Consider the following 25,288-nt stretch of genomic DNA (forward strand, 5'->3'; position numbering starts at 1 on the left):
GATGCTTTAGGACTGATGGAGTTAGTAGAATAGATGCTGCCAGTGACCTCAAAGAGAAGCATAAAAATATGGTAATCCCCATAAAGTGGTACTTGTCTGGATTCATAGAACCGCATAGAATGGTCTTACTAGCAAAGGCTGCCCCCCTGTGGCTGAACAGATTGTGAGGCTGCTATTCAGAAAGATTGTGAGGCTGCCCTGGGATTAACTCATAGTTAAATTATTTTTGTTCTTTTAAGCCCACTTGCATGGAGTTGGGTTGTACAGTCCTTTAAATTAATAATATAGCTCAAAGTGACAGTGGTTTAAAGGGGAAATAGTGATAATATATTTATAAAATGCGTGTTTCAAGGTGGACCATAAGCTGTAGTGGCGTTCTGAAGTGCTGTCACTTTGTCCTCTCTTTTCCCTATCCTCTTTTCCTCTATCCCTTTCTCCTTCCAAACAAGTTCTTGCCCTATGGGACTCTTTTGTAAAGTTACTTTCCCGCCCCCTTAGACGGCCCTCGTTCTGCAGGCTGGAGAGAACAGATGGAGCGACGGCGAAGGTTTGAATTTGACTTCCGAGACCGGGATGATGAGCGGGGTTATCGAAGAGTGCGATGTGGCAGTGGCAGTATGGATGATGATAGGGATAGCCTTCCTGAATGGTGCTTAGAAGATGCAGAAGAAGAAATGGGGACTTTTGACTCATCTGGGGCATTCCTCTCCTTAAAAGTGAGAAACTTTCTGTGAACTTGTCATAATATTAACGGTATTATTTATAACCAGTAGTATAAAGTTTGTTGTTTGCATGTGTGTTTTCCTTAGAAGGTTCAAAAGGAACCAATTCCTGAGGAACAGGAAATGGATTTCCGTCCTGTAGAGGAAGGGGAAGACAGGTCTGATTCAGAAGGAAGTCACAATGAAGAAGCCAAAGAAGTAGATAAGACACATGGAAGGGAAAGTGTTAAGTCGGAGCATACAGCAGCAGCAGGTAAGAAGGATTTCTCAAGTCTATCCTTTAAATTTTGCTTCCACCTTCCAGCTCAGTTAAATAAAGTTACCAATCATTTCAGAAGTAACAGAAGAAACAGTCAAAGAATCTTCACCATCCACCAGGTCAGGTACTCCACCAAAATCCCAGTCACAGGAGCCATTACCTACAAGCCTGCTTGAAAGAAGGGAAGACTGTGTTCCAGAAGTAATAGAAAAAAGAGAAGATAAAGAAAACCAAATGGAGGATATCCCATCAGCCAAAGTGCCCAACAGAGAAGGTAATCATATTTCAGGTTTGGCATAATGTATATGCAAAGTATGCAAATAAATAAATAAATAAAAGACTGTCGTGACAAAGCAAGGTGGAAAGGATGAACTGATCATTCATACATTGTTTAAGCATTGTTGAAAGCATGCCATCTTGCTTATTGTCTGATTATACATTTTATCACATAATAACAGTTCTGGTAGAAAGAAGGGCCTTTAAAGGAATTTAATGTCCATTCTTCCCCACCCCCAGATCCAATTTCTGCTGTCCAGCCTTTACCACAGATTTCTCCAGATGCAGCTTCCCTTGTTCATCTTCCTCCTCCAGAGTCAAATCCAATTCCTGCCTTAAGGCCTGTTCAGACATCAGTCACAGCTGCTCCAGGGATGGGTAATATTCCTGCTGACCCTGATGACGAAGAGGGCCTCAAACATTTAGAACAGGTAGAGCATCTTCGTGAATTCTGGTTTGTTCGTTTTTTGTTGCTGTGCTTCAAAGGCTGAAAGAAAACATTATTTTGTATACTTACCTTGTAAATGCAGCTACCTGATTCAGGTGATTGTGGGTGAAAGCTTTGGGATTTAGACCGGTTGCTGAGAATATCATAGCAATAGCCTTTACAAGTCAGCAGTGCTTATGCACCCAAGGTGGAGACAGGAGTTCAAGATGCAACCTAGAGCTAGTCAACTATAGACTAGCACACCCCTCACATAGACCAACAGTTGGCAACTGCAGAGGAAAACTAGTTTTGGGCAGGACTGGCAACTAATTGCTTTTACAATGTTTTCCTGCAACTGATCATGAAAATGGGCAAAACTATATTGATGTATTAATGGGCAAAAATGAAACATATTTTGTAGTTTGACAATACTTCAGATAATCAACTTAATTTTCATTAAAACAGTTTCAACCTGTATGTTCCTGCCATCTCCTCCTCAAAAAAAAAAAAGGGGGGGGGAAATGGAAATTAATATTTTTGTTAATTAAAGAAGGGGAATTCCTATTTTCTAAAATAAAGTTTAATCTATCTTGTATATTTGTCTGGTATGCAACTCCAGTAGGTTAACTTTCTGAGTACTAAGTGAATCAAGTTGAAAAATGGACACACACACCCCGACATTAATATAAATAGATAATCACCTGACTTCATTCATGAGCATTGTGACAGAATGCGTGTACGCAGTAGAGAATATGAGAGTCACCTCATGCTGCTGATACTCAGGTACAAAATATACACACACTGTATTCCCCCCTTCAAAATACACATGAACAGAGGGCCAATCCTTTTGCATGTCAGTCACATATGTTTTAAGGGTAAAGCATTGATATGTACACATGATCATCTTCAGAGCCCTTCCCTGTCTGCTGATTTTATATAGGAGCCCCTCAGTGTAAAAATGGCAGATAAAAAATGAGTGAAAATGCAGACTGAAAAAGACTCTGAACATAGATTCTGAAGATGACTCCAGAAACAATTCTTCGTTTTCCAGTAGTTTGAATGTTGCTTAAACATGTTGCAAGAAACTTGAATTTCTAAAGACCAATAATTTCTTGTAAAATTCCAACCACGATGTATACAGACATCATCGTTACAATTATTACAATTAATCTGTTAACCACCTTCTCAAGGTGATTTACACTTAAATAATGAAAAGCAGTTAAACACAAAAGCAACAGAGACATTTCAAACAAGACTAAAACCCCAACAAGCAGACACTTGTGATAAAGACTCATTTATCAATCTGGGAAAGCCTGTTGGAACGAAAATATCCTCAGCTGTTTCCGGAAGCTGACCATCCTTGCTGCTTACCAGATCATAAGACTTGCTTCCCGGCAAGCAGTTCCACCAAGCTTTATTATCTTTTTGCATAATTATTTAAACTTACTTTTTCATTCCTTTGTATCTGAGTCCACCAACCATGATGGTATTATTCATAAGGCTTTCTGCTGAATTTCACCTTATTCCACTGACGGTGTGTAACCTGGCAGTAGTAACCTCAGTTGTTCTTAATGTCTCCCCCCCGCCCTTGCTGCAGCAAGCAGAAAAAATGGTGGCATATTTGCAAGACAGTGCCCTGGATGATGAAAGGCTAGCAGCCAAACTTCAGGAGCAGAGAGTAAAGGGTACTTCAGTACCATTACTCCATGAGGCCATGCAAAAGTGGTTCTACAAAGATCCACAGGGAGAAATTCAGGGTAAGCTTTCAACCTTACCGCTTTTTATTTTTATTTCACTGGAATGTTGTTGTTTTTTAGTTATATGTGCACTAAAAAAGGGTGAGACATAAATAAAAGAAAAAGAAACACCACCCACGTAGAAGGCAAAGTAAAGGGGGGGGGGAGGGAGGGAAATCCATGTATACTATATACTTTACAAAGTTGTTATTGCACTCCATCAGATATTAACGTACTGTATTACAGTATTTGTAAGAATGGATTCCAAATTTCATTGAATCTGTCCATGGCAAGTCAGCGTTTATATGCAAGTTGTTCATATGTTGTGAGTTTGTATAAGTCTTCCATCCAATCGTAGAAGGGAGCCGCATTTTTATTTTTCTAATTCATCAGTCTTAGTCTTTTTGCTGTGGTAAGGGCATGGAGAATCCACTCATATTGTCCCTTTGTAAGGTTCTGTGTGCTGGGTATATAATTCAAAGGGATATTTTGCTCTGTAAATGTAAGATTGTTCCATATAGTTCTGTTGATAGTTTCAGTTACCTTCTGTCAAAAATCTTTCAGTATAGGACAATGAAAAAACATGTTTTAGAGAAGCATTATCCCTGTTGCATCTCCAACAGTTAGATACCTTAGATAGCCCTTTTTTAAACAAACGTAATGGGGTCCAGTATATTCTAAATATTATTTTTTGTTTTTTGAGCCTCAGTTTAAGGTCCAGAGACACCCTTATAGCACTTAACACAGATTCCCACTCTGGGGTCGAAGTTGAGATCTCTAATTCTTTTTTCCATTTCTCCCTCAGTACCTGTATATCAAATTGGTTTGCTAGTGACATATATTTATATATGTTGATGGCCGGGTTTTTTGTTGTGTAAGAATTAATCACTTGCTTCAATATCTCTGGGGTCTCTCTGGCTGTAAAAGCTGCTGGTCCATAGATGGTGGTTAGCAAGTTTTTTATCTGGAGATATTGCCATTGAGCATTTGTAGGTACCGTATTTTTCGCTCTATAACACGCTCCCAACCATAACACGCACATAGTTTTGAGAGGAGGAAAACAAGAAAAAAAAATTCTAAACGAAACAGTGGATGTATGATTTTTGTGGTTCATGCTGTGGCCACAGACATGTGATCTGACGGTGAGTTTGGGGTAGCCCAATGCAAAAATCCTGAGGATCCATGTGGATCCGTGCTTTGTAACCACATTTTTGCACCACTGTGGCCCCAGGCAACAGTGGGTGCATGATTTTTTTGGTGCAAGCTGTAGCCATGGACATGCTATGTGATCTGATGGTGAATTTGGGGTGACCCAGTGCAAAAATCCTGAGGATCCACGTGGATCCGTGCTTTGTAACCACGTGAATGAAGGAACTGTCAGTAATGTATGGTATCTCCAATACAGTGATGAAGGAAGGGGGGGGGAGCTCACACTTGTCCTAGGCAAAGCAGCCAACTCCTATAGGCCTAGGTGCCTTCACCCCCCCCCCCCATTAAATATTTGAGGGAGTCATCTTCCCCCCATGCTGATGGGCATTGCCATTCATATAAGGTACCAGTGTGCATGCACTTTGTCTTGAGATCATTGCAGTCTGTGAGATGGGGCTTACCTGTACCTGCCCCCCCCCCCCAGTATTTTATTGAAGTTGGAAGAGGGAGGGAGGGAGGGAGGAGAGATGGAGAGCTCACATTTGTCCTAGGCAAAGCAGCCAACTCCTATGGGCCTAGGTGCCTTCACCCCGCCATTAAATATTTGAGGGAGTCATCCCCCACCCCCCATTGTGGTATGTGAGTGGGGCTTACCTGGCTGTCCCCTCAATATTTTTTGAAGTTAGAAGAGGGAGGGAGGGAGGGAAGGAAGAGAGAGGGGGAACTCACATTTGTGCAGCTGCCTTGCCTCGAACCGGAGCAAAAAGAGGAGGAGGAGACTCAGGGACACGAGCCTTGTAAGCCGCTTTGTTTGAATTTACCGGTGAGGTGCTGGGGGAGGGACGGAAGGGGATGCCCTCTTTGTCCCTCCTTCCGGCTCATTGTAAAGAAAGCAGAGTAAGAGCCGCTTACATTTGTGTAAGGGAGAGCCATAGAGCAGGCAGACACTGAGAAAGAGAGGCTGTCTCCCTTTCCCCACCTTGGCTTTTACACGCTGCGTGCAGCTCTTGCCGGCTTCCGAGCTGCCTCCCTTCTCCCACCTCGCCAAAAAGCCATAGAGCAGGCAGACAGGAGGAAGAGAGGCTGTCTCCCGACACTCAGCTGTTGCTCAGCTGTTTCCGGCTTCTCAGCGAGCCAAGCGGAGGAAGAGAGGCTGCCGAACAGCCAGCAAGAGCGGCTCCTCCTGCCTGCATTCGCTCCATAACGCGCACACACATTTCCCTTTACCTTTTAGGGGGGAAAAACTGAGTGTTATGGTGCGAAAAGTATGGTAATCTGTATTTGTCTCTTAAGACAGAATATGTATAAAATTCATCCTCTTCGTTTATCAGCTGTTCGAACGTTAATATACCCAAATTCATCCACCTCTTCCATACAACTATTTCTTTCCCAATTTTTAAAGAGAGGTTTCCCCACAAAGTCATTTGTTGTGGAAGAAAAGGTCAAATTTATATTTTCTGGACATGTGGTGCCATATCATTCGAACTAATCTTATTGTTTCAATAGCATCTTGAGTATTAATGTATTTAGACCCAAGTGCTACCCATCTTTCTAAAGGTGCTACATAGGAATATTCCAAAGAAGCCCAATTTGGACAGTTGTTTTCAGTTATGGGTCTTCAGAATTGTATACCTGACAGTAAATATGCTTGGTGATACAGTTCTAAGTCAGGGCTCCCAAATCCTCCTCCTTTTATTGGTATTTCCATTTTTTGCATAGATATTCTTGTAACTGAAGAGCCCCAAAGGCATTTTCTAAACAAAGATTTAATTTTATGAAAGTATTTGCTTTGTATGTAAATTGGAATTCCTCTTAAGATATAAACTAGTCTGGTATTATGTTTATTTTATTTCACTGGAATATTAAGGGAAATTACAATACACTGCCTATGTACTTAGGGTGGCATCAGAAAATGTCTAGCTCTGTAAGTAAGATGAAGACACATATGGCACATACATAGAGCAGTCCCCCAGATACCAGGCTCTATATGGGCTGTGACTGTTGGGTGCAACACTCAGTAGAGGTTTCACTCTTGTCTTCATGGATTTCATCCCTTGATGATTTTGCAGGTCCATTCAGTAACCAAGAGATGACAGAGTGGTTCCAGGCCGGGTATTTCACAATGTCACTGTTGGTGAAAAGAGCATGTGATGAGAGCTTCCAGCCACTTGGAGACATCATGAAAATGTGGGGCAGGGTTCCTTTCACTCCCGGTCCAGCACCACCTCTGCATTTGGTAAATATGACAATGTGTAAAACAGTTAACATTAAATTAGAAAGTTAAGCGATGCCAGTTTCAGGGTTTTGTGTGCTTTTGTGCTACCAGGCACAGAGCAGCAATGACCTTTAGAGAGACTGTCTGTATGTTGAACATATACTCTGAGCCGCAATACAATGGGCTTTCCATACAGGAAGGCAAAAGTGCTTACTGTACCTAGCAGTGAAATAGCAAAAGCCCTCATTGCTACTGGTTCACTTACCTAAAAGCCTTTGAATGCTGCTTCAGTTGGATCTGGCTTTCTATGCATAGCAAATTGCAGAAGGAAATTAAGCCACAATCAGTAAAAGGTAGCTCCTACTGAGGCCCCTGACCCTTACTCCTTTTTTCAAGCATGTTACTAGTTGTGGCCCTCCTGACTTGTTGGTGTAGTCCAAAGGTAAACCTGAAACGATCTTTGAATCAGATTTGTCCTTGAACCAATTCTGCTTAGCAGCGAGAATTCTCCCCAGCAACAGGTGTCTTTATCTAGGCATGTCTGGGGGAAGAGAGATTCAGTGTCTGCCTTTGTCTATAAGAGTCTCTGAACCTGTCTCTCTAGCTGAATTGCTGCAGGGAGCAGAGAGAATTGAAATCTCTGTATATTGTTCTGTTTTATTTATGTAGACCAGTAGTGATATAAAGTTATGCAACTTGTAATATAAATAAATATTTGAAGAAGAACTGAATGGGTGAGGTGTTTATTCCTTCACGGGCATTCACCGATAGAGAGCTGGACTGCTGCCGCTGTGAAGACACAGGAAGACTTTCTGGGTAACTCTGCTGTGAGACAGTAAAAGGAACCCCAAAGGATTGGAGCACACACACTAACAAGCCTGCCTTGCTTCTGCCGCTGTGGCTTGATTTAGCATGTGGCACACAGCTTCTCCCTCTTTCTTCATAACTGGGAGAGGTGAAGTAGGAAAGCATAGGGCCTTCCTCGAGGTAGAGGAGCTTGTATCTTATGCACTGGGGATATTTGCTCCAGTTTCCTTTGCCAAGGAATGGTCCCTAGACACAGTTTAACTATATACACCCCTTTATTTTCCACTTCACACAATCCTTTATACCTTTTTACTAAACACAGCAATCTGTAAAAATGTTGCTCCATTTAATAACTTTTAATATAAACAGTATTTCATAATCATAATGTTGTAGGTCACTGTAATCAGAGTTGTGCATATGCTCGTGAATCCTAACATTTGATGCAAGTTCAGCTATCGATTTGTTTACAACCACAGGGTGAGTTGGACCAGGAACGACTGACTAGACAACAGGAACTCACAGCCATGTACCAAATGCAGCACCTCCAGTACCAGCAATTTTTGTTACAGTAAGTTTATATCAGGGGTGGCTAACCTTTGGCCCTCCAGATGTTGGACTATAATTCCCTTCATCCCTGATCATTGCACATGCTGACTGGGGTTGATGGAACAGCACCTGGAGCACCACAGGTTAGCATCCCCTGGTCTATAGAAATATTTGTCAATGGCCATTTTGCTTTGTTTAAATGATCTAGAGCAGGGTAGTCCAATTTTTCATACTAAGTGGGCTGTACATGGCAGCTCTTCCTTCTCCTCACTGCCCAGCCACATACCTCCCCCTGAGTGGTGAGAGGAGGAGGAGGAACAACACCCACTGCTGCTGCCACCCACTCCATCCAAAGTCCTCTGTCCCTGCTGATGGCATATACCCCTGTCACCTAGCAGAAGGAGGAACCATTATGAGACAACTGAAACTATCCAGCAGCAATTCCGCCAGCTCACTTATTGTTGCTGCTCCTTATCTACAGCATCAGTCTGCTTACCTAGAGTCTCCCTCAAGGTAACAAGGAAGAGGAGTAAGTAGGCTCACAAAATTTATCCTAGATAGTTTGGTTTGTCTTGCATCATCCTGCTAGTATAGGGCACATGCTGCCCGTGATGGTCAGGACAGGGAGTGAGCAAGAAAGTGTGAGGAACAGTGGGAAAGTGGTGGCTATGACAAAGATGAGCTTTGGCAGATGGTGGCAGCTCTTGATTCAAGTTGCTCTTTGTCACAGTTACCCAACATCAGTCATTACTTTCTGGTTCTGTGGACAGCAGTATGTCTACTGCAAGTATGTGGGCTAGGAGTTGAGAATATAGGGTCTTGTTTTTTTGTAGGTCAGGGCTAGCCAACCTGGTGCTGGATTACCACTCTCATCATCCCTGGCCATTGGCCATGCTGGCTGAACTGGTGGGACTTGTGGTCCACAGTATCCAGGGTAGAGGGCTTCCATTTTGGTGTTCCTCTGTTAATAGCCTATTTGGTTTCTATTCTGGGCACAGCCTGCCTGTAACTCCTGGTTGCTTAAGTCTGCCAGCCTAGTTCTTAAATAAAAGGCTTGGAACCTGAGTTCTCTTCTGCTGGCAGGAGTTTTTCATGAGCAGACTTGCTCATGGGATGCTCCTGCCAGTGGAAGGGAGAAAGTGACATTCACTTATTTCCCCTTCCCCCTCCTTTCCCATGTGTCCCCTGGAGGGCTTGTGGGGTAGAGAGAGTTGGCTCCAGTAAACTCCTTTTCCACCATCATGATCCTCCATTCAGTGAAAACTTTCCATGGAAAGGGGGAATCCTATACAACAAAGGGATAGTTAGAATCCAATCTATAATTTAGGTAAATGTTGTGTGTCGCTGTTTTGAATAGCCACTTCAAATGACAGTTTTAAAATTTCTTATTCTTGGTGGGTGGGTGCTGGTTTGCCCTGATGTGTTTGAATGTCAGTTGTGGTATGCACTAGCAGCTCTTTTCTCTTCTGGGTTTTATAGTCATTCTGTAACTAAGTAGAGTAAACTTTTCCCCATTCTCTTTTCCAGACAACAGTATGCCCAGGTAATGGCACAGCAGCAAAAAGCAGCTCTCTCATCACAGCAGCAGCAGCAGCTGGCTCTCCTTTTGCAACAGTTCCAGGCACTTAAAATGAGGTAAGAATGCAAGTTTCAAGGCCATTTCACACATTATGCAGTAGTAAATCCAGTACTTTGAAAGTAAACTTCAGGCCACCATGAATGGTTTCCTGAGAACATGTCTTTGGAAATGTTGGCATGCACATAACTGTCATGTTCATACTTCACATTATCAAAAGGTTATGTAATATAACACTGAATATAATGTATAAAGTGGCACTATAGAGTCTACTCATGATAGTGGTTGTTGAATATATAGCACTCTGTTCATGCCTGTTCAAAATTGCTTCAAGTCAGTGTTACTAAGACTGTGAAATAGATCTGTTGTCACTTTGTCCGTTTATGTTGGTTGTATTTGTCATCATCTCATATTTGTTTTCATTGAAGCCTATTCTGTTAATTGACCAGAGAAAAAAAATTCATTCAAATTCTGGTCAGCATTAAAGAACAGTTTTGTGCATCTCAAGAGTTCTGGATTTTGCTCAGCAGTGTTGGAATTGTCAGGAAGTTATGCCCTAATATCACTTTAATACTGGTTCTGAAGAAGACGGAGAAAAAAGAGAAGCATTGTATTTTAAAATAAAAAGAAAACACCCCTGTGACCTCTAAGTAGAACTAGCTTTTTGATGTAGCATGTTGAATCTTCCTCTTTATATTCCAGGAAAGCTGAGCAGAACATGGTGACACCTGTAACAAGGTCTGTGTCAGTGCCAGACACTGGCTCAATTTGGGAGCTTCAGTCAGCAGCCCCACAAGCTACAGGTATGAAACAGTGTTTTGATATTGACTACATTCAGACACAAAACAAACTGCCCTGAAATGACATCCAAATGAATGTCGCTTACAAACCACGGTTTATGAATAATTGCCAAACCAGGATCTGAAACTACATCTTGAGAAAACTATGGTTGGCTCCTGGATCAAAGCCCACAAACCATGATTTGGGATGCTGCCATTTTGAGAGGTACAGATAAAAGTATAAAGCAGATAAAAGACAAAAGCTGTATCTTAGAGGCCCTCATTGGTGGTCTCTTCATTCTCATTCTTTCTGTCTGTCAGCAGCCTCGTTTCTACCTCCTTAATTTATGCCTAGCTACACATCCTTAGCAGGCTTCCTCCCCCTCTACTTCCTAAAAAAGGAAAAACCAAAGGTACACAAAAGAGGTCATTTAACCGTCTTAACGATCAAAACATATAGTGCATGTGATATTTTTTAATTACCAGTGAATTTGCCTGGGTGCACAGAATTGCTAGCTTCTTGGCTCTGTGGTCTCCTAATTTAAATATTAATTAATAGCCTACATTTCCCCCCTTTTTGCAGTCTGGGAAGGAAGCAGTGTCTGGGATCTCCCAATCGACACTACAGCTCAGGGACCAGCTCTAGAACAGTTACAGCAGCTTGAAAAAGCCAAAACTGCTAAGGTAAGAAACAGTAGAAACCATTCCAGTTGCAGCTTTTCATTTCATTTGTTTTCTGAGTAACTGTGACATTCCTTATACTGATTTAGTGTAATTGCCTTATACTGTACTGATTTAGTGTAATTGGGACACAACTTACTAATTCTTAATTGGGCTTTTTTAAAAAAAAACAAACAAGGACACAGTTTAGGGAAGACCAATCAAACTGGTAGTTGTAGAAGAGGACGCTGATGGGAGTGATTGTAACTAGCAGGAATAATGTGCTAGTTGAAGAGGTCTTTACTTCTAATGTTACTTCTTTAATTCAGCTAGAGCAGGAGAGGAGAGAAGCAGAACTGAGGGCCAAAAGAGAAGAAGAAGAGCGGAAAAGACAGGAGGAGCTACGGAGGCAGCAGGAAGAGCTGATCAGGAGACAAGAAGAAGAAAGAAAAAGAAGAGAAGAGGAGGAGCTGGCACGCAGAAAGCAGGTGACATCTCAAATACATAAATTACTTTTTCAGTATCTTTAAGAAAACACATTTTCTCATTTCCTGTGAAGGAAGTTGGAAAAGTTTTTTTCCTGTTCCTTCCACCTTTTAAGTCCAAAGTGTGTTCAGTTTTCAGCTCAATCATTCATGTTTATTTTTTGGAAGCCACCCTGGGGATTTATTTGAAGGATGTGCAGAAATTGCCCATAATAAAGAAAATACATAAATAAATAAGAATTTTATTTAGGACAGGTGGGGGAAGTATGGTCTATGTTATGTTCCAGGAGCTCTTCCTCATAGAAGCGTAGAGTTGGAAGGGACCCAAAGGTCATCTAGTCTAACCCCTGCAATGCAGGACATGACACCCCCCCCCCAAGCCTTACATCCCAGGAAGAGAGCCGGTAAAGGGGCCTCTTGCCATTGAAACAACTCCATGGTGCTGCATTCTTCAGCACCATCCCCTGGCTACTGCCAAGGGCAAGGCTTATCAAAAGCCTGTTTTTCCCTTGAAGGGACCCTATTACTTCTAAGTTGCCTACATCAACAGGAAGCAGATTGCCACTTTTTGTGTTAGAACACTTTTGTGACTCGGGGGAGACACCTGGGAAAAGACTGTTTAAGGACTCTGTCTGTTTATCTTTAGCAACCAAGCACATGTCTACTCTAGGCTTATGGCCTGATGAACAGCCTCCAGAGCAAGAACACACATCACCAGCAGCCCCAGTCTTGCCTTCCAGGAAGGCAGAAGTATTCTTGGGGTGGGATGTTAATTTGGGGGAGGACTAAATTGAATTTGGAGCACCTGGGTGATAATTTCAGGAAAAGGGAAATTTGATGTTGGGTAATCTCTGGGTAGGGTATTAATTTGGAGAGCAGAAAGAAAGAGTAAGAAAAGAGGATGGCCCTGCCCACTGCTGACTTGGACCTCCAAAGTGAAGTCAGCCCCTGTCCCTACGCATTCCCAACTGCTGTCATTTAAAAGACCTCTGGCTTCAGGTCAGAATCAGAGCAGCCAGGTCAGGGGACCCTTACTATCCAGCATACCATAAATAGGAATTTAAATGCAGATCCACACTTTTAGCTAATTTCATTCTTTTTATTTCTGTGTGCAGGAAGAAGCCCTAAGGCGGCAGAGGGAACAAGAAATTGCACTAAGGCGGCAGCGGGAAGAGGAAGAACGGCAACAACAAGAGGAAGCACGTAGAAGACTGGAAGAGAGGAGAAGAGAAGAGGAAGAAAGACTACAGCGAGAAGAGTTGCTTCGTAAACAGGTGAGAAGAAGGGAAATCTTTTGCAGTTAAGACCTGCAAGAATCAGAGGCTGGTTCGCACATGTATGCTCACTTGTTGACTACATCAAGTGATATTGCATAAGTGGATGAGCCATTATTAGCTCAAACAGTGCAGAGGGACCTTTCATTTTGTTTAAGATTCTACCAATTCAAAACTGATAAATGGTCTTAAAGTTTTGGATTTCTGAAACAAAGTCACACAAGGAGTGTAATAAGAGCTTTCATGGCTACTCTGGGGCATTTTCTAAAGCTATATTTCAGCAAATTGTTGTATTCTAGCACAGGTTGCATTCTTAGAAGCAAAGGATTCTTTGCAATCCTATGTATCTTGAAACAAACAAAAAGGAAGCATTTTAATCTAGGTTAGTCCACTTTAGAGACTCTGCATATTTTTTCTGTTCTGGGAAGGAAGAGGAGGCTGCCAAATGGGCACGTGAAGAAGCAGAGGCAAAGCGTCAGCTAGAAGAAAACCGGCTGCGCATGGAAGAAGAAGCAGCCCGACAGAGGCATGAAGAGGAAGAACGAAAACGTAAAGAGCTGGAACTCCAACGCCAGAAAGAAATTATGAGGCAGAGGCAGCAGCAGCAGGAGGCTTTGCGCCGATTGCAGCAGCAGCAACAGCAGCAGCAACTTGCACAGATGAAGGTACTGATTCTTCGTAATGTTACTCTTTTTCTCATTGCCACAAACCCACTCTCACAAGTTATGCTCACAGCCCAAGCCAGCAGAGAAGCTCTCTGTTAGCTGTGCTGAAATTTACATGACCATTGCCAGAACCTGCCTTTTAACGCTCTTGGAATTGGGCACCAGAAGCAGGAGATGGGCAGCTCTAACTTCAATCAGTGGCATCCCAGTTTGTCCAGGTTATCTCTTTACTGCTCAGTGTACACTGAGCATTGTACACTGCTTAGATATTACAGTGCTAAGTGATATTTAAGTTGTTGAAATTAATAATAAATACGGTAATAACTAAAACATGAAAGTAGTATAGATACGCAAATCTCTCTAATTTACAGAAAAATTAAGATTTCCTTGACACATATCATAATTCCTGCCCCCCGCCCTGCTCAGGGTGTGCATTTCTGTCCATAGCTATAGATCTGAGAAAGTACAATGAGGAGCAACTTGCCACCCTACCAAAAATGTATATAGGTGCACATATCCTGAGTAATGCCTCATTTTTAAGCTAAACCCTTCCAGAGTGCTACCTGGAACTATCCTTCACCAAGGATAGCCTGACTACTGTAGTCCATGTTGCATTCTTGAGGCTGGATTACAGTGGTACCTCGGGTTAAGTACTTAATTCGTTCCGGAGGTCCATTCTTAACCTGAAACTGTTCTTAACTTGAAGCACCACTTTAGCTAATGTAGCCTCCTGCTTCTGCTGTGCCGCCGGAGCACAATTTCTTTTCTCATCCTGAAGAAGAGTTCTTAACCCGAGGTACTATTTCTGGGTTAGTGGAGTCTGTAACCTGAAGCGTATGTAACCTGAAGTGTATGTAACCCAAGGTACCACTGTACTACAATGCTCTCTATGTGGGACTGCCCTTGGTCGTGCTCCAGAAGCTTCAGCTGGTATAGAATGCAGTGGCCAGACTGTTGGTGGGGGCACATAGCCCACAACATGTGACACCATGGTTAAAACATCTGCATTAGCTGCCCATCTACTACTGAGCCACGTTTAAGGTCCTTTTGTTAATTTAGAAGCCCCAAACAACTTAGGTCCAGGGTACCTTAGCAACTGCCTGAACTTTTATATCTCAGCTCATTCACTGAGACCATTAGCAGGAGTGTTGCTGGTTATCCACTGAATTGAAGACAACTCAGCTATCAGTGACTTGACATCATAATGGCACCAGATGATTTAAAGGTGGATGCCTCTTGTCCCGCTGCCAGAGTTGACCAGCAGGGGTGGGGAAAATAATGTTCTGGTTCATTGGGTAAAAAAGGTTCTCCGCTCCTGATCTAGAGCATAAAACTGGGAGTAGAGAAACCTGGATTCAAATCATCACACTGTCATGAAACTCACTGGATAAACTTGGGCCACTCTAATCTGTTTCACCAGGTAGGTGTGAAGATAAAATGAAGTCAGTACCATGTACACAGGTCCTGGGAGGATGAGCCGTACAGAAATGGAGGCTGAAGCTGTTGGTTTTGAATGGCATGGGTCTCTGCATCAGACTTTTTAAAATGCATTTTTCATGGTTTCTCCATGCTACTACTGCCTTCTTCCCTCAGCTGTTTTCTTTGCTTCATTTCCTTTCCTTTGAATAATTCCCATTTCATTCACAACACAGTCAGGTGCTTGAATCTTACTATTATATTGCTGTAGAAATTATGACTATTGTTGGTACTATAAAGATTAATTGGAGGTTGGGTACACACCTGGCAGGAAAAGGTTGCAGTTCCACAGTACAAGGAGACAAAATTAAGATTGTGGCATATTAGCAGCTTTTGTGGCAGACAATAACAACTGTTTGCATGTTTTTGAGTGGCTGATTCAGCATATATCCTGATGTATTCATTCTTTCCATTAAGAAAATTTAAGTGCTGTTTCTTGTATGTCTTTCCTCCCAGCTCCCTTCTTCTTCAACATGGGGTCAGCAATCAAATTCTAGGGCATGTCAGTCCCAAACGACGTTATCATTAGCAGAAATCCAGAAGCTTGAAGAAGAAAGAGAGCGGCAGCTTCGAGAAGAGGTAAAATTCATAGTTTGGAAAAGAGGCTTTAGGTTGCTGCTGAAATAGAATAGTCAAATTTCCTTACCATTACATCGTTATGAAAGACATATTCTTTCACCCATTGTGAAAGATATATTCATCTGGTGACCTCCCACTACTTTCTGCCTTTAGACAGCCCATGGCTTGCTCATTTGTGTGCAGTTGTGGCTTGTCACTGCTAGGAGTCACTGTGACAATTTCTAAACACTTAATAAGCTTAACCCAAGATGCCTAGGAGGCTTTACACAGCTCATTCTCATCTCCCTTCATGGAACACAGCAGTTAAACCTTGAAGTTGCCAATTAAGCATAGTTTACTGTATCATCTGAGCTGGGAGACTACAGTTACCAGTTTTAGAACAAGGCAGGCTCTGAAGCCAACTTCAAAGCATTGTTAAAATCCTAGTTGGTTTTGAACCTAGTAACTGTGATTTCCCAGTGATGAAGTAGAAATTGTGCTTAATTGAATATTTTTTTGAGTCTTAACTGCTGTGTGCTACAAAGGGAGAAGAAGGAGAGCATAAGCAGGCAAAAAGCTTCCATATGTCTCATTTTAATAAACCCAAGTTATAATTGCCCAAATATTATCATAGTCTTAGATTACCAAGACTGAAAGAGCAGAGATTTTCATAAGCTAGCCTTTTTCTTTTTTGCAAATTTACCTGGTTTAATGATACATTGTTAAAGACATAGAATCGTGGTTAATATAAATGCTAATTCTACTGATTCTCATTAAATGTAAAGCCTAAAATTAGATTCATTGCCCATCTAGTTTTAGTTAGGAATTTAAAAATGAGGGGGTGGGTAGAAAAGTAATTTGTTCTATGAGTAATGTTTGCTTGACTGGAAAACAAGCAGAATATGAAAGTATTTGTGTCCAGGTGCACTTTCCAAGACCAAAGACTTTGATCAGTGTGTCTGAGGCAAATTTCAGTACCCCCAGTGAAACACATACCTATTCAGATTTATCCAGCTTTGAGGAAAATGTGTTGAAAACAGTAGAAGATAATCAAGTATGCATTTAAGAACTGGAATGTCCTGCACTGACTGTTTTCCAGCAAAGGCGTCAGCAGCGTGAACTAATGAAAGCCCTCCAGCAGCAACAGCAACAGCAGCAACAGCAACAAAAACTGTCTGGCTGGGGAAATGTTGCCAAACCTGCCGGTACTACAAAATCCCTCTTGGAGATACAGCAGGAGGAGGCAAGGCAGATGCAGAAGCAGCAACAGCAGCAACACCAGCAACAGCAAACCAGGTCCCGCAGCAGCACTACAGTGAGTACAACTAATAATAATAATAATCTTGTTGAAGTCAAAACTTTATTTGTATTGCTTTTCCTCTATTGGTGATAATAAACAGTATCTCCATTACTGTTGTTCCAGCAACATTCTAATCTGCACACCAGCATTGGCAATTCAGTATGGGGCTCTCTAAACACGAATCCTAGCAGCCAGTGGGCATCAGACCTTGTCAGCAGCATTTGGAGCAATGCTGATACAAAAAACTCAAACATGGGATTCTGGGACGATGCAGTCAAAGAAGTTGGACCTCGTAACGCAACCAATAAAAACAAGAGCAATGCTAGCATCAGGTAGGAACTGGGATGCAGTGAGCTTCCCTTCAATTCATTGTAGAGGCTCAGGCCTGTTGCAGGGTCTCTAAATTATTTTACTGTAGCCTTTGCCAACCTTGTGCCCTCCAGATGTTTTGGCTACATCATCCCTGACCATTGGCCTTGCTGACTGGGACAGATGGGAATTGTCATCGAAAACATCTGGAGTCTTGTGGATGGAACCTTTCCACCAAACCCTGCAGTGTGCTGTATCAGTGCAGCCAGGATTTCTTATGGTTCCATTCCTTCTGTTTTCTGTTAGCTCCCATCTCAGTATACTTTCATATTTGTGATTTTGACAGAAGGCAGAAATGTTTGTGAAGCTGCTTGAATTTTCTAGTCTTGTATACTTTGCATGTTTTTTCCTGGTAACCTGTGTCTCTTCCTCACACACTGCCTTTTTGCCTGTCTTAGTAAATCTATAGGTGTTACAAGCAGGCAGAATAAGAAGGTGGAGGAAGAAGAAAAGTTGCTAAAGCTGTTCCAGGGGGTTAATAAAACCCAGGATGGATTCACTCAATGGTGTGAACAAATGCTTCATGCACTCAACACAGCCAACAACTTGGATGGTAAGCAGTGAAAAAGGAGTGTGAAAGTTTCAGTCTAACACACTGAGAAACTGCATCATAGCTGCACATTATCATGTGATGCATTACTGCACATTGTCCAAAATTGTATTTAGAAGCATTAAGGAAGATGGGGAAATTGCAAAAGGTTTGGTATCCCCAGTATTCTTGGGAAATATTTAAAATTCCTGATTTTACACAGATCAGGGCTGATGCTACAGTTAATATTTTCTTTCCTGTTAAGTTGTACCATAAGGCATACACCATTGCTAAAAAGTTAGATTAAATAGGAAATAATCATTAGGAATCCAGCAGAGACTGTTGTCTTAGTGAGGAAATTAATTCATCCCATATCTCAGTGAATAAGGAGAAAGGGCTCTCTGTTTCTTGCAGGTAAGGATAATACTGTATTACATAAAGTTTGTAAGGAAATGTATGATATTGAAAAGCTCTGGATTATTTTTTTTGCTTATGCACCTATAGGCTTTGTAAGTATCTCGTGATTTGTCTTCCTTTCCGGCTGCAGTTCCCACATTTGTGTCCTTCTTGAAGGAAGTAGAATCTCCATACGAGGTCCATGATTACATCAGAGCCTACCTTGGAGATACCCCTGAAGCCAAGGAATTTGCCAAGCAGTTTCTTGAGCGCCGTGCCAAACAAAAAGCCAACCAACAGCGGCAGCAACAGGTTCATGCTTCTGTCTTTGGAGAATATTTGCAAGCGAATTTCTGTGATTACTGGAGAAACCAGATCTGTCTCTCTGGTTGATGTAGAGTTTAGCAATCTGTTTTAAAACGAGGACAAGCTTGACTATGGAATGACTTACAACTGGGGCAGGGAACTTCTGGCTCATAGACTGGATGCATCCTAAAATACAAAATGCCCTTACATGAAATGCTCTGGGCACTCCTGTTGAGAGATTGCCATGTGTACTATCACTGTGACTGTTGTCTCTTTCTCACATGCTCTCTTCTCTCTCACTGCAACTTGACTGAATAGATTTCTTCTTCCAGTCCCTCCCATGTTCTGACCTGAATTTTAGAATCCCAGGAATTCTGATGAAGGGAGCTATTCTGAGTACCTGGCTGGAAGCATGATTCAAAGCAAGGGATGGGGGAGAGAGAGATCACTGAGTTGGGGGAAACTCCGGAAATGGCAGGATTTTCCCTAGGCATGGTAGGCTGGGCAAAAATTTGCAGGGGAGGGGGCATGTTGTTTGACTGAGGTAAGTTGCCCTCAAGTGTGCCTGAGAAAAGCAAGTGGTACTGGCTGAATGACAAAACAGGCTACTAAGAAGCTATTTGCTCTTCTTTTTGGATCCTTCCAGTGAAACCTAAATTCAGTCGTGTAGTGGGGAAGAAGTAGAGAGGCAAACAAGCGCCTCCCAGGGCAGACTGATGCTCCAGATGGCCACTTCAAAATGTTAAGCAACCACCTCAGAAACAACAACTATCTAGTCATCAGGACAAAAACTCTCTCCCAATGACAGTGCACTCCTAGACAAGCTTACTTGCCTAGGATTGTGGCGCTAATACAATGCAATCCTAAGCATATTTATTTGAAAGCAAGTCCCGTTATGGTCAATTAAACTTACTGCCTAGTAAATGAGTGTAGCATAGGGCACGGAGGGCAGTACAGGGAATGTGGGATGGGATGGAGTGAGGTGGCATGGCAGAGAGAGAGAGAGAGACAGAGACAGAGAGAGACAGAGATGCAATGCTGAAACTCCACTTGGTTGTTGGAATTAAAGGCTTTATTCCAAACTTCAGTACAATGTCCAAACATAAGTCAGTTTATAAGTTGCAAAGGCAGGAAGCACAGCAGAGTTCTAGACACATGGTTAGACTTAAACTAAGACGTTGACCCAACAACTGAGATGCCCCTGAACTCTCCTTCTGAAGAGTGGGACAGGTACCTTCATTTGTGTGATCTATGTACCAAGGCTGGGGATGGGCATGCAAGCAAGCAATCCTCCAAGTGGGCTGAACTTGTGAAGTCTGTTTGTGCCAGCACAGTTGTCTCCATGTTCTTGGTTTATGGAGACAGAGATGATTGAGCCAATTCACCATCAGATGTGTTGCTCTGCGCTGCCTCTGAAAGGGATGACTCTTCAGTGGTGCCAGAGCCCACATCAACCAGCCAAGACTCTACATTGGGGTGTCCAGTGGCACTGAAGTGGGGCATTCTCTTGCCATCCCACTTGGATCTCCTGGGTCCTCATCACCACCTCTCAATCCACTGGGTCCACCCCCAGGGTCAGACTGCACCAAATTCCCAATCTCTTTCCATTCCCCATCAGACCACTCCCTCTAAGACATCTCCAAGGGGCTTGTGACAAGGCCCTTCATAGAGAGAAGATTTCTCACCCCTTGCTTATTAGACAGCTATTGTGTTGTATGTGCAGCTGACCTTAAAATCTTCTGTAAGTAACGTAGAATAGGGGTATGAGAGTGAGGGTGTGTTCAGGTAATTAACAGAGATACCAGCGAGTGTGCTAAACAGAAATGTTACTGGTCTACTGCCTGTGATTGGGGCAGTGGATCATTGTTATTTTTCTACTCTTACTGAGTGCACAAGGCATGATTCCAGCTTGTAATACGTTATTTATTTGTGTTCCAGGATTCTGTGTGGGGGATGAACCACAGTTCACTGCATTCGGTCTTTCAGACTAATCAGAGCAACAACCAGCAATCCAACTTTGAGGCAGTGCAGAGTGGTAAAAAGAAGAAGAAACAAAAAATGGTTCGAGCAGATCCCAGCTTGTTAGGCAAGTTTTGTGGTACATTAAATAAATGGGGCAAGAGTCAGAAGGGGAAAATAAAAGCTAAGATTCCAGAATCAGGGATGGCTGCTGGGTGCTTTCTTCCCCTCTTGGAGCTGTAGCCAGATTTAGGTGTTGCCTGGACATCACCACTCCAGCTCTTACCCCTGCTTGCCCCATTATTAGTTAGTTCCATTCACACTCAGATATGTGGGGGAAGACAGGCTAATAAGCGCTGAAGGTTTTGTGCGTGCCTGTCAGTCTATTTTAATCTTGATTACTAGCCCTCCCCTTTGCTCGTTTCTCTCTTGTTTCTCAAATTGCTAGGAAATGGTTAGCAGATTTATAAAAGATGAACATTTCTTCAATATTTTTGGGGTTTATTGGGAAGATTACTCACTCACTCACTCACTCATGCTTTTATTGTGTAAATATCCTTAAAGCAGGAGCTGAAAGCACTGGAAAAAATAGCTGGATTGATGGCAGGTGCTGCCTTCAATATTGTCTTTAATATATATGGATTACTTTATGAAGACATGTAAGATCTGGGAATAAGCTGTACACATCTGTGCACTAAGAAATCTGTCTGTCTTGTTTTGCAGGTTTCTCTGTCAATGCCTCTTCAGAGCGGCTCAACATGGGAGAAATAGAGACTTTGGATGACTACTGAGTATATGCAACTCGTCTGGCTTTTCCTGTGTCCTGTTAACCATGCATTCTCCACTGCTGGACAGAGTCTTTTCTATCTGCTGCAGCAGTCATCTTTGCCTTGCAAATGGATCACAGAATCAAATCATCTCAGGCTGCTATTTCTAGCCTCAACCAAGCCCTTTTCTGCCCAGGATTGCACAACCACCTTCATTTTTATCAGCCTCTGGTTCTCTCTTCTGGATAGTTGGGAAAGAAGATTTATATATGAGGCCGAGTGCAAATCACGGTGCTGTGATTTCTTCTCCCAAGCTATTTGTAAAGCCATTTGGAGGTCTACATATGGTAGCTTCCTTTCCTTCTCTTGTCATTCTCGTCACATTTAACTGGTGCAATCATAGTGGAGAGCTCATGGTTAACAGATGTAATTCAGAACCAAAATGCCACGCAGATACTGACTTCCATGCTCCATCAGGGCAAAAGATGCCTTCCGAACCAGGAAGCGCGTTCATAACTGTAGAACTGGCAACAGCAGGGAATGGTGGTGGTGGGCAGCATTCAGCTTGGATTGGTTTGGCAATGCACATCCCTGCCAGGCCTTCTTCAGCACATTGAATTTGGAGGAGTTCAAGTCTGTCTTCATTGGGTAGTGATGTCAAAGATGCTGGAGTTCATGCTTCAGCACACTCCAGCCTTCCTGAACAATTGGGGACTCAAATTGTGGGAGGAGGCACACATCTTTTCCTTCAGGCTGATTTTCTCCTTTAATTATACTTCCTCCAAAGTGATTGGGCCAGTTATTTTGGACCCTTCTGCTGTGAATTTGTCTCGTTTCAGAGACGCATAGGATCTTTACCATATGTATCTTCACCAGTTGGTTTTTTTGTGGGAGTTGACACTACCTTTGGAACCTGAAACCCAGCCAGATTTCATCTGGTCACACGTGATGGTGGTTCAGAGTTTTGTAAGTTCTGCAGCAGCATTAACGCCAAGGAACAGGGAGCTGTCGTCTTGAAAGTGAAATAAATGAGGCAAGGAATCTGAGCATTGGCAGAGTCTCTTTATAAAAATCACATGGAGGGGGATAAAGCGAGGTGTGCTGGTTTTTACTATATAGTACACTCTCCCATTACTTCCAATCCATTGTGCTTATATATTTATGTAATCCACCTTCTCCATTCCTTACCCCAGAATGTTAAAAAGTCTGAAGTGGCCATTGCACTTAGTTCTAAACCCCCACCCTCCACGCTCCCACTTGCACAGGGCTGCAATGTGCCCACGGAAGTTGTGCTGCTGTATGAAGACCTTGGTCTGCCATCATCGCCTGAAGAAGACAACTGAAGTTGCTCCAGAGCAGATTAATTTAGATTTTATTTCTTTTGATTTTCTTCTCTCTTACCCCTTTCCCCCACCCCAACGTGTACAGTAACTCTTACAGAGACAGCTGCAGATTTGTATATAGTTTTTGGATCTGGTAGCTCAGTGAGGCTAGGTGCTGTCACAGATCTGGTCTCCTGATCTCCTTTGCTTTGTAAACTTACAAAGGGGGGAAGGGGGTAGTTAATGTTTACAGAACTTTAAATTCCCTCGGAACTCTTGCTAGTATGGGGGTAATAAAAAAAGAAGAGAGAACTTAAATAAAACCTGGTTGTATTAATACCTGAGCACACATTGTTTGCTTTTGTCAAAGCCAGCTTTGGCAATCCTTTCCGGTGCTAAACTTGACCTGGAACTCTACCAGTGCCTGTTCCATCAAGTAACAATCAAGTACACAGGACATGGAGGGACAGCAGCTGCTTTATTTCATACCCCTGGAGGAATGTTGGTGGTTTTGCTACTTGATAATTTTAGAGGTGAAAATAAACATCAGTTAAGTTGAGATTGGAAATGTTCGACAAATCTTCACTCTTCCCTTCTTTCATCTGCAGACACATACCCATTCATGTTCTTGTGTTGTTTATGCAAGAGGACTAAGCCTGGCTAGTTCTTTTTTAAGCTGTAAACATGTAAAAAAAAAAAACATTAATAAGCCCACTGTGAACAAAACAGCAAGTGCTATACCAACCCCAACATTTTTTATTTTTTTGCAAACCAAAGCAATGGTTCTGTAACCCAAGCCGAGGATACACTGGGCTTTAGGGACAGAGGGGATTTTATGTGGCTCTTAAATATAGACATAGGCAGCTTGTTTCACATTTTTCCAAGAATAGTTTTCATTGCTTCTTTTGTGTTTTCAAAATAATTACACTGAAATATGACGATGGGGTGAAAGAAATGATCAGTGACCCAAACCAAATGAAATTGATCAACCCCTAAGTGTCAGGCTTCCTATAAAACATTTTAGATTTCTCACCTGTATATTTTCTTCTCTTCCCCTCCAGTATTTATAAGTTTACAACTGAACATCTATCTTGGTCATCTATTTCTTAGAAAACCATTGAAGTGTAGCTTATTTTGTACCATACCTAAGAACAAGGCCCTGCTCTAGTAGCCACATTTTGTTTACTTGGATAGGAATAATTTTGGGCTGTAGAATAATTTAAAATTCATGCTAAATCAAATTTATTCTAGTAAAACTTCGCAGCAGGGTGGGAGATTGAAGGTAAGAACACAAATGTGCCTTATTTCAAGACCTTTTTCGTACATAAAGCATCCTGTAATGTAAATGCATGGACGTGTAGTAAGTTGTTTGTGTGAGCAGCTTCTCACGGAATTTGAGCAGATTTTAAACACCCAGAGCAACCCTTCCTTTCAGGGTATCTACAGTGACATGGTTAAAACCAACCAAATATGGTCAGCTGCTTATGCAAGTGCCTTAACATGCTGAGCTGAGCTTTACACATAGTTGTATTTCAGGCGATTCCCTCCTAGGTCTCCAACATTGAGGAATTGAACTCAACAATTTTGTAGGATTGCTATTGCTCACACACATGCACAGCCTCTGCCATGATGGAATGGTATCACAATATATGAATAGCTTTTTCAGAAGTATCACTTTGCTGTAAAAAAAAAGGAAAGAATGGTCTGTGTCACATTTGTTGACATTTTAGAAAGGATGGGTATGTGGTAATTTTGTTTGCTGATGGTGTACGTTGGTCTGGAGTCAATCAGTTACCAAGTGGTAATTTATCACAATGTGAATAAAATCGCTTGGGAGGCAAGGTATAATGGTTTCAGATTACCATTTGCCTTTCAATAATTTAAGCATAATGAGGCTTTTTAAAGTGCATTGTTTTGTCACTTAACATTTTGTCAAGCAAAACTTGTAAAAGCTGCTTTGAGTACACATTAATGTAGAAAATTGGGGTATAGATTATATAAAACCCCAGTGTACATGTAGCCACTTGGAACACTTTGTATTGTCTTGTCCAATGATGGTGTTGGTTGGAATTGTACTGTATTTCTGTCCCTGAAATCCGTGGAAATTGGAATGACAAGTTTCTCCTTACCATTTGAGAGGACAGTGCAGCATACTGTTGGTCATATGCACAATCTAGGCAAATGGTTGTCTGTGCACGCCCATCTACAGTGTACTGCCTGCGTTAAAGATTTGCTTCATGGTAACTTAATGCAACGGTGTTGTGCATGGGAACAGCTTCATAAATCAAGGCATTCTTACTGTGCTGCCAAGTGGTAGGGAAAATCTTACCACTCCCCTGCTGCCTTGAATTTCAGATTAGGTTCAGAAATGCAAGATTATCATGACTACTTTGCAGGGCATTGTTGGCTGGCTTACCACATGGTTTTGTTCAAAGGGTAAGATAAAAAAATCACTTCAAATTGTTTGTTTAAAATACCATGGTAGGTGCAGATGTGACTGTTTGACAAGGCAATACAGACTACCAAATACAACACGGGCTTGCCAAAGTGGCTCCATACACAAAATGGAAAGTTATAATTTGGCGAATGACCATCTGTGTTTACATTGATAGCTCTGTTTGTTCCCAATGTGCTTTCAAACTGTTGTGTGCACTGGAAAGGTATAATGGTATTCCTGTGAAATACATAAGAGTAAAATGAGGTGCACTAGATACTATTTAATCTCCGGAT

General features: G+C 42.1%; 1 protein-coding gene across 3 annotated transcripts in view; it reads left to right on the forward strand.

Annotated features, from left to right (window-relative positions):
• GIGYF2 (GRB10 interacting GYF protein 2) overlaps positions 1-22,895 on the forward strand; it is a 72,919-nt gene extending 50,024 nt beyond the window's left edge. Inside the window, exons 9-28 of one of the 3 annotated variants that reach the window (XM_081005827.1) lie at positions 499-716; positions 810-993; positions 1,067-1,255; positions 1,498-1,688; positions 3,282-3,441; positions 6,639-6,805; positions 8,068-8,159; positions 9,665-9,772; positions 10,416-10,516; positions 11,076-11,176; positions 11,482-11,640; positions 12,753-12,911; positions 13,340-13,576; positions 15,509-15,631; positions 16,710-16,925; positions 17,034-17,242; positions 17,678-17,832; positions 18,356-18,516; positions 20,449-20,596; positions 21,193-22,895. In XM_081005827.1, coding sequence (XP_080861953.1) covers positions 499-716; positions 810-993; positions 1,067-1,255; positions 1,498-1,688; positions 3,282-3,441; positions 6,639-6,805; positions 8,068-8,159; positions 9,665-9,772; positions 10,416-10,516; positions 11,076-11,176; positions 11,482-11,640; positions 12,753-12,911; positions 13,340-13,576; positions 15,509-15,631; positions 16,710-16,925; positions 17,034-17,242; positions 17,678-17,832; positions 18,356-18,516; positions 20,449-20,596; positions 21,193-21,260 — 3,146 coding nt within the window. In that variant the 3' untranslated portion in view covers positions 21,261-22,895. Of the gene's footprint in view, positions 1-498; positions 717-809; positions 994-1,054; positions 1,256-1,497; positions 1,689-3,281; positions 3,442-6,638; positions 6,806-8,067; positions 8,160-9,664; positions 9,773-10,415; positions 10,517-11,075; positions 11,177-11,481; positions 11,641-12,752; positions 12,912-13,339; positions 13,577-15,508; positions 15,632-16,709; positions 16,926-17,033; positions 17,243-17,677; positions 17,833-18,355; positions 18,517-20,448; positions 20,597-21,192 lie in introns of all 3 variants that reach the window. The other 2 variants (XM_081005828.1, XM_081005829.1) reach the window with 2 other exon arrangements.
• The last annotated feature ends 2,393 nt before the right edge of the window (positions 22,896-25,288 follow it).

The sequence above is a fragment of the Podarcis pityusensis genome (genome assembly GCF_964106645.2).
Source record: "Podarcis pityusensis genome assembly, chromosome: 5".
Lineage (NCBI taxonomy): Eukaryota > Metazoa > Chordata > Lepidosauria > Squamata > Lacertidae > Podarcis > Podarcis pityusensis.